General features: G+C 36.5%; 2 protein-coding genes across 6 annotated transcripts in view; both read right to left on the bottom strand.

Moving 5' to 3' along the window:
* Positions 1–15,255, bottom strand: part of IPO11 (importin 11) — a 214,953-nt gene that overhangs the window by 37,680 nt on the left and 162,018 nt on the right. The window lies entirely within an intron of this gene.
* Positions 11,791–15,247, bottom strand: LRRC70 (leucine rich repeat containing 70). 2 transcript variants are annotated; one of them, XM_060295814.1, is made up of 3 exons: positions 14,335–15,247; positions 13,167–13,841; positions 11,791–12,788 (listed from the first exon to the last, which is right to left on the bottom strand). In XM_060295814.1, the coding sequence occupies exons 2-3, from the start codon at positions 13,828–13,830 to the stop codon at positions 11,935–11,937; spliced, it is 1,518 nt and encodes a 505-aa protein (XP_060151797.1). In that variant the 5' UTR covers positions 13,831–13,841; positions 14,335–15,247; the 3' UTR covers positions 11,791–11,934. The 2 variants fall into 2 exon arrangements, with proteins under 2 accessions (XP_060151797.1, XP_030699895.1); XM_030844035.2 differs by having other exon boundaries at positions 11,791–13,841.

Raw genomic sequence — 15,255 nt, 5'->3', positions numbered from 1 at the left:
AAGGCTCAGAACAGATTGTGATAAACTGCAGCATGGATAAGGTAAACTTTTGACTGCACAATTCTTGCCAAAGGCAGTAACTTCACCCCTTTCTCATAAATGATCGGATTATTTAGATGACACTGCTAGAACCAGAATGAAGCTCGAAAAGTTCTGAGAGAAATCTAATAGGTTCAGGAGCCTGAGGTTTACAGAAAGCCAAAAGACAGTATTAGTGAATGATTGACAAAAAAGAGTGTTAAAATCAAACTAAAGAAGAGATAAGGATACTCACAGAAGCAGACTGGACACAGGCCAGAAGATATAGGTCCAACCTCGGCTCTACCTGCACATGCTAGTCAGGAAGAAAGACTATTGTCCTGGCCCATGCTTATTCAGTCTTGGAAGAGAAGTCAGTCATGTGATCACTGTGATTCACATTCCTTCCCTCCCCTGCCTCCAGCTGAATTTCTAGCTCTACCAAGTGAGAGGCTTAAATGACTATCTTGTAGGGGTGAAGAAGGGAGGTGAGGCAACCTCAGTCAGTCATTTTTTTCACTGAAATGTCACCCATACTGCACAGAAAAGGACACAAGAGGCAGAGATCTAGCCTGGGGGAAAGCGGGGGAAAAGGGGGGATTAATTCCAGTAGGCGGGGGAAACCATGCTTACCCTGGCGTACTTAGTAAGTGCCAGAGCGGGTGAGGCTTGGACTTCAAGTTCAGAAAAGGGGAAAATGCCTATGGCACAGAGTAGAAAGGTATGTAATCTGGCTTTGAATGAAAAGAGTTGACTCTAGAAAAGGAGACGGACTGAAGAAAAAGAGTGGAAAAGGAGATTCTATGCCACATTTTGGGATCAATAAAAGGAGAAGTTAAACAAAAATTATCTTCAGAGTATTCAATTTCAAAAAGCACTCAGAAGGATGCAACTCAACTACCACTCATTAAGCAGTTTGGGAAAAGTACCCCAAAATAATACAGGTAACAAAAACCTAAAAGAGGCTTGTACTTTCCTTGCATACAGATGTTTAAAGAAAACAAGCATTAAGAAGTTACAAATTCTTTTCCTCCTTTTTAAAGTATTACAAAAATGTGTAAATGTTACATTTAAGAAGAAGTCTTCAAAATAAAATTTTTATAGACAGTATTCTTTATGACTCTTTTTGAATATTAAGCATTTGTTTCCCTTTTTATCCACACAATACTCTCAACCCTGTACTTTATAAATTAAGAATAAATCTTGTTTTTTGTAATATACAATCTTTCTGAATTACATGCTTTAAAATGTAATTAGACATCTAAAATGGAAACAATCAAAAGAGAGCTGGAAACCAGGAATGAAATAGCAATAGGTTTGGAGGAACAAAGGGAAGGAGAAAAGTCATTGTACTTTGATAATCTTATATACATTATTTCTTTAAATACAACAAGCCAGGAACTAGGTATTATACTGTTTTTGTTTCTTTATGAAAAAAGCTCAGTTTTTTTCTTTTATATGTATTACATACTGGAGTTACGAGTAATACTTTATTAGAATTCTCAGTGTATCATCTCCTAATAGTAGTCTTCTTGTGTATATCCATTCAAATCTGGTGTCTGGTATAATGTGGGAGAAGTAAAGGTAGCCAGAGAAAACCATGTAATTTTAAATCTCACTCAACTCTTTAATTCTCCAAAATCAGTGCTTACCACGAAGTGGCAGTTCACATTAACTAGGGCACGGCAACCTAGTATCCCTGAAAGAGACAGCCAAACTCCATGCTAGTCTATACAATGGTCCCTCGATAGCCATGGATGCTCAAGTCCCTTATACTATAAAATGGTGTAGTACGGTAGGCCCTGTGTATCCATGGATATGGAACACGTAGGTTTCTACAGCACGGTAGAAAAAACAACATTCAGGAGCTTAAAGAAAAAACAAAACACTGATTACTGATTATTCCAGCCAGAAGTTTATCTTGGTATACTCCCATGAGCAGACTTCAGAAGACTGGCTTACTGAGTATTAATAAGAGGTGGATTTATACCAGGATACCAATTAACTCACAAAGAAAGAAGTGATTAGAGTAAGTGGTCATATTACCTAGGCCAATTCTTCCTGGTGTATAGGTCACCATGGTCAAGTTCATTCACTTTAGTGGACATTTTATGAGCTCACAAAACATGATAGACATCCTGAAAAGCCCTGGGGATAAAAAAGATGGCCACCTCAGGGAACTTAGAAACTAAAGGACAAAGAAATGAAGCAACAAAAGAGATGTTCCTTTTTGTTCTAAATCAGGTTATGATATCCTGAATAACTGACTTTCTCAATTTTACAGGTTTCTGACTTACTGGGTGGGCCAAAAAGTTCCTTCAGGTTTTAAGTAAAAATAAAAGACGCATTGTTCATTTTCACCAAGAACTTTATGGAAAAACGTATTCACTGTTTTGTTCCACTACCTTCTGCCAGTTTTCAGGTAACTTCATAATTCCATCTTCCCAAAACTTTTTATCTTCGTGAGCAAAGAACTGTTCCAGGTGCCTTTTACAGTCTTCCAGAGAATTGAATTTTTTTCCATTAAGAGAATTTTGTAAAGATCGAAATAAATGGAAATCTGAAAGTGCAATGTCTGGTGAATAAGATGGATGAATCAGAACTTCCCAGCCAAGCTGTAACAGTTTTTGCCTGGTCATCAAAGAAACATGCAGTCTTACGTTATCCTGATGGAAAATTATGCGTTTTCTGTTGACTAATTCGGACGCTTTTCGTCGACTGCTGCTTTCAGTTGGTCTAATTAGGAGCAGTACTTGTTGCAATTATTTGGTTTTCCGGAAGGAGCCCAAATTAGAGGACTCCCAATTTCACCATATACACAACATCACCTTCTTTGGATGAAGACTGGCCTTTGGTGTAGTTGGTGGTGGTTCATTTCACTTGCCCCACAATCTCTTCCATTCCACATTATTGTACAGTATCCACTTTTCGCCACCTGTCACAATTTGTTTTAAAGACAGAACTTTTTCATTACGTTTAAGTAGAGAATCGCACGTGGAAATATGGTCAAAAGGTTTTTTTTGCTTGGAACCCAAACGTCAAAGCGATTCATATAACCAAACTGGTACAAATGACTTTCAATGCTTGATTTGGATATTTTGAGTATGTTGGCTATCTCCTGTGTGGTATAACGTTGATTGTTCTCAATTAATGTCTTGATTTGATCTCTATCAACTTCAACTGGTCTACCTGACCACGGAGCACTGTCCAGCGAGAAATCTCCAGCACGAAACTTTGCAAACCACTTTCGACACATTGTCAGTCACAGCACCTTCTCTATACAATGCACAAATCGTTTTTTTCGTTTCAGATGAGTTTTTACCTTTCTTGAAATAATACAGCATAATATGCGAAAATGTTGTTTTTCTTCCATCTTCAATATTAAAATAGCTACAAAACTTCACCAATTTTGATGTTTTTTTTTTAATGCACGCTGATATGACAGCTGTCAGAATACAATTTAACAAAATTGTTTCAAATGAAGTTAAAGACAACTAAGCGCTATCTTACGGAAAAAACTGAATGAACCTTTTGGCCGACCCAGTATTTACTGGCTTAAGTCAGTCTTGTCAGTCCTGTCGTCTGGATGGTGCTCATGAAGCACTGGCAAATTACTATTCTCTAAGCCTCATCACTGGCCTCTAGAGACTGGATCATTCTACCACCACTTGAGATCTTAGAATTTTCAAGTTAACTTATCTTTTATTTATTGCATTAGGATAGATGCTTCTCCTAAAGGAATCCCAAATTTGATATAAACTTATTTTCATTTCACAATGCTAAATGGGACCCAACTGATTCTATTCATTCCCTTATTATTGAGGGCTTCAAGGAGGCAAATGGGTGCCTTCTTTTCTTTCTCCTTAATTTAAGAACTTTCAAGGCCTATCGAGAACCTCAGCAAGCTCTACTAAAACCACCTTTCCAAAGTGGTATTGAACTATTCTTCCTTTCACTGCTCTCAGGCATTAAGTCATCACCTCCTGAATACAGAAGTTCCTGACTCCAATAACTGCTTACCCCCTTCCTGCTCCTCACAATGTTCTCCCTCCTTTTTTCTATTCAATGTATAATTCACATTTTCTTCACGAAGTCTTCCCTTGACCACTCTTTACCTCACTGTAATTGAGCACTCTGTCCTTTGAATTTCCAATAGCATAAAACCTCTGCACTACTCATTTGGCGTGCCACTCATGTGGCACCTTTTTTATTACTTTCTTCTTATGTCCTTTAATTTTTCATGCCTGCTCTCCCTAAGATGGTAAGTAACATGAAGCAGAGCCCATATGTTACGTTTATTTCTTTATGTCTCTTAGGGTAACATTATGCATCATGTGAACACACAATAAATAATCATAGGAATTTATGATCCCCAAAGCTCGAAAACTGCCCTCCCTTGTTTTTTTTTTAAACAATACTATTTTTACTTCTTTTTAAAATTACAAGTATAGGTAACTAAGCTGTAGATAACATATTACAATTGACTAGTCTACACCTGACATTAGGCAGAAAATAGAACAGAAGGTGGCTGTGTTGGAATCTACATCTGAAACATTCATCTTAGAAAATGCAAGGAAAGTTTAACATCAAGGATGAAAGGAGAGAATAAAAGTAAAACTGAAGGGCAAGAAGTATTAGTAATCTTCCTTTTTACCTATCATACTTTTCCTTTTATTATTTTACATACTTGGTTGATACATTAATTTATTTGCACAGACCAGAGGTACAACTATGCTACAGAAAGAAGACTGGCCTTTTTAAACATCTGCTTGTTTTGTTCTTCAAGTATGTGGTAAGTGATGTTCTATATATATATACAGACACAAACATTAAGTAAGTAGGTGAGAGCATTAAAAATTTTACTCAGTGGGTAAAGACCATCTGATCATTTAAAACAATTCCACATAGTGTTTAGTAAACTTTTCTTTTTCAGTTAAATGCACATGAGTAAAACTACAGCTCTTAATCTTGACTTAGTATTTCCTAAAGGTATGACATTTTCTGGGTGTGTAACAGTATCTGTAGAATATGTGAATTGCAGAAACTTCACACAGAGTGATTTTTTCTTGCTTTTGAAAACTATGTACTAAAGAAAAAAAAATCCATCATTCTCGTGTTTTTCACCCAACTTAAAAAATCACGCTTGCTTAAAATTATTTCTGTCCTTTTGTATCACTATGAACCCAACCACAGGTGTCCAGAAAAGAAAATGCCCCTAGAAAGACAGTGCAAAATTTTTAATCCCAAAGGCACAAATAAAAGAAATATTCTAATATTCATTTGGTTAGCCTAAACAATAAATATTAGGTTAAATGTGAACAGGACTCTAGTTTCTTTCCACTTATCCAATTTTTATCAGTATTTTTCTAGAAAGCATTTTACACTTCCAGTTTTTAGATTAACTGATCCATCATCATAGAGCCTGTGCCTTAAGTAACTTCTCTGTAAGTGATGGATTTACACATTTACATCACAACTTCATTCCCTTGGGCCTTGGAGGAAAACAGGAATGCAGAAACACCAAATTTTCAGTTACTTTTTCTGAACAGTTTTATAATCGAAAATTGATGATTTAAGTTTTTCATAGTAGCAAGCCCAAGAAAGAAAGAAATCAGAACTTCAGATACTTTAAAATTTTCTCTGCTCTAACCAGACAACAATTATACTATTTGTACACTGCACCTAATAATATCTGAACCCACTCACATCATTAAATCCTAGGGTCGATGAAGTTAAGGTAATTTAAGAAAATAAGTTTTTAAGCACTAAAAGACACAATCAAATAAAATATTCTGTAAATTATACTTTTCTGCTTATATTAACAATATTAAGCAAAGAACAGCAGTTTACTAAAAGAAAAAGGAAAACGAAAAAAGCCTTGATTTATCGGTCTTATTCCAGAATTCCTACCACACCGGAAGTTATAAAAGTGGTGACATTTATACTAAGATCAGGTTTTTCCCCTCTCTATTTTCCAGGACCTAGGCTGGAAATATTTCTGTCACTTAAATGGAAAAATACATCCTTTCCACATAGTTAATTCTCTTCGTGGTCATGGAACAGTGTATGTGTTAATAAATCTAGTTCCCTTGACAAATACTGGGCAAGGAAATAAAAGGATAAAAAGTTCATAATGGAAGTTCACTAAGTTATTTTAAAATTAAAGTTTATACAACAATTATCCTTACATATTATAAAACATTCCGCCAATTAACTCTTTTTCTTTTTTGACTGCATAGAGGTAGGGGGGAAAAGCAAGCCGTTATCTTTAAGACAATAAGAAATAACTACAATGATCTATGTATAGTGGGATGAGAAGAAACTGCCATATTATATGATTTTCAAGAGGAAGACTATGCTTTAAGAAACACTGCTCAGTGAAGATATACTAAGGTTCCATTAAAAAGAAGATGATCAATGACTGGCACAGAACTGTTTGGAAACGACATTAGGCTGAAAAAACCCAACCAATGCTTATTTTCAAAGCTTATAGGAGTCACCTGACAAACTTTTTTTTTTAAAGTGATACAAAAGAATTTAATAGAGATTTAGTAATTATTGGGTTGGAGGCACGACCTCACCATTATAAATGGTGGACATTGTTGAAAACAGAGCTATACAAGTTATCACAAGGCAATTGAAGATAATGTGCTCTGTAAAACAGTGTTATGTGATCAGAAGGGAAGTCTGTGATGATGAGAACATTGATGTCAAAGATTTACATGAAGCATTTGAATAAAACTATCACGAAATAACGGGGAAAAAATCTCTCTATTTACATTATTTTAAAATATGTATATGGAACTAAACTAACAATATAATAGGCATTTGACTATTTTGTTACAGCTTTGTAAATACAACACATTCAAGCTGACCAAAAACCTTATGTAGATTTTTCTTATAGGGAAAATGAGTTAAATGCCTGCTATTTAGACCTGCCTCATTCAGGCACACTGCCAAATTCCTCCTAAATACTGCTAGCACTCACAATGACCTCTCTGAGCTTTGGAACCCTATTACATCTACATCCTCCTTATCCACTCTTGGCAGTCTCACAAGCATCTCTAACTTAAGGTAGCCAACACCAAACTTTTGAGTGCCTTCCCAACAAAAACAAAGCAAAACAAGATAGAAAATCAAAATCAGGCTCTCTTCCAGTTGTCCTTATCTGACTACAGAGCAATTCTAAGCACCCAGTGACTCAGGCCAGAAGCTGGGATTCAGTTGTGACCTTTCTCCTCATCTACCCTTCAAAAACCCAATTTATCATCAAATTCTGTCACATTTATCTATGAAATTTTTCAACTTCTCTATATTCCTACTGTGAACAGCGTGCTGCAAGTCAATTCTGTCTCTACTTTGAACTATTGCATAACTTCCCACATGGGGACCCTTCCACTCTTTGCTTCTTCTAATTCATTCTCTACACAGTGCTCTTTTGCAAAATCTGATCATGTCTCCCTTGCTTTAAAGTAAGGGTTTACACATGCTAACACATATATATGGAATCTAAAAAAAAAGAAAAAATGGTTCTGAAGAACCTAGGGGCAGGACAGGAATAAAGACGCAGACGTAGAGAATGGACTTGAGGACAAGGGGAGGGGGAAGGGTAAGCTGGGACGAAGTGAGACAGTGAGAGAGTGGCATGGACATATATACACTACCAAATGTAAAACAGATAGCTAGTGGGAAGCAGCTGCACAGCACAGGGAGATCAGCTCTGTGCTTTGTGACCACCTAGAGGGGTGGGATAGGGAGGGTGGGAGGGAGATGCAAGAGGGAGGGGATATGGGGATATATGTATACATATAGCTGATTCACTTTGTTATACAGCAGAAACTAACACAACATTGTAAAGCAATTATACTCCAATAAAGATGTTAAAATTTTTTTAATAAATTAAGTAAGTAAGTAAGGGTTTAACCTTTCAGTAACTTCCCATTACACATAAAAATCCAAACTCCTAATCATGGTTTACTCAGCCCCATCTGACCTGGTTGCTGCCTACCTCTCTCTGACCTCACCTAACTTTTCATACTACTCTCCAGCTATACTAGCCTTCTTTCTGACAAACACTTTCTTAGTCTTAGGACTTCCATGGAGGGATTCCATCTGCTAAGAATGCTATTGCCTGAATTTACCTGGTTAGTTGTATTTACAGTAGGAATGAAACTCCAGGAGGGTATGGTCCTAAATGGAAAAAAACTCAGATTTTTCCTTCCCAAGTAGGGAGAAACCTTGTCCTTCCCTACTATGTTTCTCTTCTGTGAGTCTTCTTTACTCACAGCACACTTTACTTCTGGTCACCAATTGTGTGGAAGATTTTCCCAACATGCCATTCTCTGTGACACCCGCTGGATGACCTACAATTTAACTCAATTCTAACACTATCTCCCTGGAGATAATGTCAGATCACACAGGTTAAGGTCTCAGACCCACAAGACTGAGCCACCCCCCAAGTACCTCAGATGCCAAAGGTTCCAATGACTCCTCCCTAGGTTCAACTAATTTGCCAGAGAAATCACAGAATTCAGGGAAACATGTTTACCAGTTTACTAAAATATATGATAAAGAATACAGATGAATAGCCAGATGAAGAGCTACAGAGGGCAAGGTCTGGGAGGGTCCTGAGCACAGGTGCTTTGGTCCCTGTGGAGGTGGGGCGTATCACTCCTCCGATGTGGATGTGTTCCCCCATCTGGAAGCTCCTTGAACACACTACTATTGGGATTTTATGGAGAATTCCTTACATACATACTCAATTATTAACTCCATTTCCAGCTCATCTCCCCTCTGTGGAAGATGGGGCTTGGAGCTGAAAATTCCAAGCCTCTAGTCATGGCTCAGTCTCTCTGGTGACCTCAGTCTAGGAGCCCACCCCAGAGCTGCCTCGTCAGAACAAAAGATGCTCCTAATGTTCTTATCACTTAGGAAATTACAAGGGTTTCAGGAGCTCTGTGCCAAGAATCAGGGGTAGAGACCATACATATTTTCTTCTTTTATCTCACAGGTCCCCATTCTAGAGGACAATGCCTTAGGAGGCTTTCATAGATGAGAAGCAGATGATTTAAGAAAAGGGGTTCTGAAAGCCAAAACATGAGGAAACTGAACTAGAACATAAAAATATTTGCTCCATGGGACCTCAAACAAAATACAAAGAAAATGTGAACTTATGTATTAAGAATAGAATTAACACTAGGAAGAGTATCAGAGAAGGTATCTGGCAAAAAGTTAGATTTTCCAAAGCCAATATCCAAACTAAGAACAGGCAAGGGTTTATGCTCAGGTACCGGAAACTCAAGACATACGGGAAGACATGGAGATAAAAGGAAAGTACTGTATATTACAATTACACACTATTGACAATCAAAAAACTACTTCCCACTAAAATATAGTGCCGTCTACTATGTCACATGATGCCTCAAAAGTCAGGAACAATGAAACAAGGCACATTTGGACCAGTAGAACGCATACTATACATTCCTTTCATTCATGCTGCTTTCTCCATATTTATCTTTTAACCCACAAGGCTTCTCACATTAAAGTATGCAGCCACAAGAGCCTACCAACTTCAGTAGAGTGATGACTAGAGATGGAGGGCACTTTTAAAAAACTATACTTGAGACAGTATAATACTGAAAACCATGGGCCTATCACTTGTTAATATTGCTCCATAACTGTGAAATCACTAATAAACTAGATAATAATTTGAGACAACTGATGCATATCCCTCCCCACTCACCTAAGGCCTTATCAGCAAGTCCAGTAACAGAAAAGAAAAAGTTTTAATGAGAAATAAAATGGGCCTTCTCAGGAGGAAAAAAATTAAGTTACTATTCAGTAGGCGATGCATAAAAACGAAGTCTAACCGGTAAACAGAACAACCTTCTCTTTGGTTTCACGTACCCCGTTCTCTTTCCTTAGTCCAGAGCAGCACAACATATTACAAGTCCATGAATACGTTTTCCAGTCTGGCCCAGTAACAGAAGACAAGCAAGGAGTGGGATCCTTCTAACAAGGGAGAACAAGAAGTACAATAGGATGTGGGGAAATGCATGAAGGACCAACTTGGTAGGAAGACCTAACATCAAAGCTCATTTTCAGAACCTTGTAAAAGGTTTCCAGGCTTTCTTTTCCCATTTTGCCAACGCTTAAAAACAAATATGGCAAATTTTACTGTTTTTGTTGTGGTGTGGGTAAGAAATGGGAGTGAAAATGCCCTTATTACATGTGGGTCCCCCTCCACCTTAAAGCTTAAACACTTGGTTATTTCTATAATTTTTAAGTTCAAGAAATGTCCACATATATGTTATGTTTGAATGTTCTATTTCTTGACCTAAGTAGTGATTAAAACAGGTGTATTTACTTCTCTATGTGGTTTATAAATAAACAAGAGTTTTCTAAAATGTTGCCTGTAGTCTAACGGCAAATATTTTCCAAAAACCTAACATCTGATTTCTCCCTCACCTGCCATGCCTCTGCCAATCACCAAGGCACCTTCCAAAGTAGCTCTAGAATCCATCCATCCTCTCTGCCACCACCCCAGTCCAGGGCTCCAGCATCTCTCCCATGAATCAGCGATTACTGCATGCGAGATTCAGATTAATCCTGTTTCTAGTCTTGTTCCTTCCAGAAAGAGTGCACTTTCAGTTTGTATTTGCCAAATGCTAAATGTTTAAAAGAATCCTTGGGACTTCCCTGGTGGCTCAGTGGTTAAGAATCTGCCTGCCAATGCAGGGGACACAGGTTCGAGCCCTGGTCCGGGAAGATCCCACATGCCCCAGAGCAACTAAGCATGTGCGCCACAACTACTGAGCCTGCACTCTAGAGCCCACGAGCCACAACTACTGAAGCCCACGTGCCTAGAGCCTGTGCTCTGCAACAAGAGAAGCCACTGGAATGAGAAGCCTGCGCACCACAATGAAGAGTAGCCCCTGCTCACCACAACTAGAGAAAGCCCGCATGCAGCAATGAAGACCCAGTGCAGCCATAAATAAATAAATTTATTTATTTATTAAAAAAAAAAAAAAAGAATCCCTGAATGTGTAGCCAAACAGCAGCATTAGGTTCCCTTAACAATGCTTAAAATCCTTCCATGGCTCCCTGCTGCCCTAGGGAAAAACATGAAATTACAACATCCTTCATCGTCTGATTTCTCTCTCTAGCTGCAAATCTCATAATATACCACTCACAACTCCAGTTGGACTGAATTTTAGTTCCTGAAAAGCAGTATTCTATTTCTTCAACCCTCTACCTACTACTCAGCTCTCTTTCGCTGGGCTAATTTCTACTTAGCCTTTGCAATCCAGTTTCAATGTCACTTTTCTCATAAAGCTATCTCTCACCTCCACATATGTTATACAAGAGAGTACCTTCAAGTGCAGTATTTATCATACTGTACAATAACCATGTGTGTCCTCCTCTACATTTCAAGCTCTACTGAGAATAGGAACCATGTCCATGCTATTCACAATTATAACCCTAGCACCCAGGCAGCAGTATAGTATAAAATTAAAAGCATGGGCTCTGGAATCAGACAGACCTAAAAAGTGTCACAAGCTGTGAGAATATGAGACAGCTTCTTAAACTCACTCTGCCTAAATTTCCCTACCTGTAAAATGTAGATAGTACTACCTTATAAGGCTTTTTAAGGATTAAATGTTATATATGAAGTATTTAGCATAGTGCTTGGTACACAGAAACATTAGTTATTATTAATTACTTAATACAGTGATTATCAAAGAAAATATTTGCTGAATGAATACAGTATTCACAAATTATTAAAAACATATTTATTAATGCTAAGCTCATATAATTCATTATATATCCAAATAAAGTCTATAATTCTATAAGGATGCTTCAGTTTTATTCATGTCCATGACACTGAGGTTTTCTTATAGTCAATATTCAGTTGAATTATAACGCAGAATGTTCAAAGAGAATGACCTGTGCCTCACTTTCAGGAACAATTTGTTTATGAAGTCGAATCTGCTCCAAACCAGGGCATTCTAGAGAATTTGGGGAAGTGTTACAGATTGAAGCTGTTACATTATACCTTGCTGACTGATAAAAGCTGTAGTATTCAAGTCTATTTTCCCCTGAGTTTTCTGGTGCCTTTAGTTTTTGTTTAAACTGAACAACTTTGTAGATCAAAAAAACGATTACAACACAAGCTAAAATAAAAAAAGCTAGCAAAATGTCAAAAGCCTCATTCAACTTTTCAACTTCTTGTGTACAAATTACAGATGTTTTCCCTGACACCGAAGCAGCATCAATCGGTAGAGCACTGTTTTTTTCCAAGTTCAAGTTAACAGGAGAAGTAAGCTGTATTTGCACAGGTAACACTGCAGTAGTCTCTAATGGATTACCAAAGGTATTCTCTTGAAAAAATCTACTGGCAGGTGAAGTACGAATTCGTTCCCAGAAAGTAACACTCTCAGTGTTTTCCAAATGTTTCCCATTTGTGGTTATTTTATGCCAGGCCATCATTAATGCAGTGGTCTTGTGATGAATATGAAGAGATTTTATAGCCCAAGCTCTGGATACATTTGTTGAAGATGTAACACAATTTGTAAAGTCAGTCCATTTAATATAATGCAATGCTCTGCCACGCATGGATGGGGGATTCTGACAATAGATGTTTAGAGTAATGGCTGAAGATGCTAACCAGTCGCGAAGACCCAATAGTTTGCAGTTACATTCCCAAGGATTAGAATTTGCCTGAAGATGAGTCAATGAAGACAATGGCTTAAGGACCCTTGGATGTAAGTCTGTAAGATTATTAAATGACAGGTTAAGAATCTTCAAAGATGCTCCCATGTTTTCAAATGTATCATTATCAATGCTGATTATTCTGTTTCTATCTAACTTAAGATAAATTAAATTCTTTAACAAGCTAAATGTGTCAGAATTTAAATTTTCTAAATCATTATGACTTAAGATCAAATGTTTAAGATTACTAATTCCACTAAACCCATCCCTAGTAACATTTTTAATTCTTGAATTTTTCAGGAGGAGATACTCCAAACTGACAAGTCCTTTAAATGCAAAGGGCTGTATTTCTTCAATATGGTTATGAGACAAAGAAAGTCTTTTAAGATTCTTAAGAACTTCAAAAGCATTTGATGGTACTTTTGTTAAATTATTACCTTCTAGATACAAACAATCCAGGTTTCCAAGGTGTTGAAAGCCTGAGTCTGATATCCTCAAAATTTTATTGTTTGATAAATCAAGTATCCGAAGAGCAATCATACCAACAAACGTACCACTCCCGAGGACAGTGAGGCGATTTCTTTGTAGATTTAAGTACTGAACTGAAACTAGATCATGAAATATTCCTCTTGGAACAAAAGATACTTGATTAGACTGTAAATATAAATTACGAAGATTGGAAAGTCCCTCAAATATTCCAGGATCCAAGCGTTTTATAAAATTATTATTCAGATATAGAAAATATAGCTGCCTCAAATGAACAAAAGCTTTTGGATACACATACACAATGCTAGAATTATCTAAATACAATGCTACAAGAGAATGAAGTCCAATTAATTCACTTTCATTTATATGAGATATATTATTTCCAGTCAGATATAGAAAAACTGTACTTTCAGGAAAATTCTTAGGAATGCTTGAAAGGCCTAAGTTACGGCAGTTAATTTGTCTCCCAGTGCAGAGCTGGCAAACAGACGAACATCCAAGTATCTCTTTATGGAATAATAACACAAGATAACAGGTAACAAGTAGAAACAGTCGTAGGCAAGGCAGAGAAAAACGTACTCCACACATAGCCCTGTTCTTGGTTTTTCTGTTCATATCAAAATTGGCTATAAAAAGAAAAGGTAAAACTTTAAATCATCAAAAAGTTCTTTAAATGAAAGTTTTATAATACTAGAAATTCTATATTTTATTTTATTAGGATCAGCCATAATACTAAGTATCATGAATCATACTATGGTGATAGCATAAAACAGTAAGGCTGAAATACGTTCTAGAATTATTAGCACCTCCAGGCCATTAACCCACTGTTTGACAAAATGATAATTCAAATTTAATGAACTGCAAAATAAAATGTTTGCTAACTTAAATATTACAACTGACTATAACTAAAGTGACAAATGATGATGCAGGGATAAAGATCTTTGGATATAATATGCCCCTTTATCAACTTAAAGTCTAATATCAATTAAACAACATTATAATTTAGGAATTATACACATTCATTACAGAACAATTAAACTCTCTTTAAACTACAGGTTTTTACAAACCAAATTATTTTTTGTTTCAGCTAAAAGTTCATATTTAAATAAATAATCTTACCAAGAACAGGAAATTCATATTATTAACACTCAGCTGATTCAAGTAAAGGTTTTCTTTCTATATCTGAAGAGCGACATTTCTAAACTCCATTTCTTTTGTGGCACTGTTGACCTCCACCCCTCCACCTCTTTTTTTTTTTTAAGTCACAATTTGCTCAGGAAACACCACTCTTCACATTGGTTCCTCCACACTCAGTGTGTAAAACAGAGGTTGCCATGGATACAGGAAACTGAGAGACAGGAAGTAATGTTATCTGTGTTTCAAAAGTATTGTTAAAAGGAAATCTCAGGAACTTATTTTTTCAGAATGCAGTTAACTTGAGTTTTCCTAACGCACAAATCTAAATATTTCATTTTAAAAGTAAGTATTTTTTAAACATGAAAATTTTAAATATTCAGAACGAACAAACTCTGTATACATCAACAACAAATAGCTATCGAATGGAAAAAGCAAGTTGAAGTAAGCAGGCAGACTCTCAACCACTGCGCCACCAGGGAAGCCCAAGAGTAATGTAACTTTTGTGAATTTTTTAAATGCATAGAATATTTATATTTGTATTGTTTTGAATATACAGTAGCGACTTCAATTTTGCTTTATTCCTTAAAAAAAAAAACAAGTAGCAAAAACAAGTAATTTAGGACAATGAACTTGACAGATGCTGTTCTTCTGTGTTGTTCTTTTTTAATTAAAAAAAATTGGTGCATATAAAGTATTGAATACGACCAATTAGTACCTTAATATATTAAGGTATATGCCTTGAGTTATAGACTGATATCAGGTTGCATACCAAGTTACTGACAAAGGTTATCTTTGACAAGAAAAGTTGAGGAGAGTGAAAGAAGCCCTTTAATGACTTTTGACCATATATACATCTGAATTAACCCGAATTTTTTACAATAAAAATGTATCTGTGCATAATGT

Source organism: Globicephala melas, chromosome 3, assembly GCF_963455315.2.
Source record: "Globicephala melas chromosome 3, mGloMel1.2, whole genome shotgun sequence".
Classification (NCBI taxonomy): domain Eukaryota; kingdom Metazoa; phylum Chordata; class Mammalia; order Artiodactyla; family Delphinidae; genus Globicephala; species Globicephala melas.
This window is presented reverse-complemented; position numbering and strand designations above follow the sequence as displayed.

Excerpts from the sequence above, each read along its gene's own strand:
- LRRC70 (XM_030844035.2), bottom strand. The coding sequence starts at position 13,830 with ATGAACAGAAAAACCAAGAACAGGGCTATGTGTGGAGTACGTTTTTCT.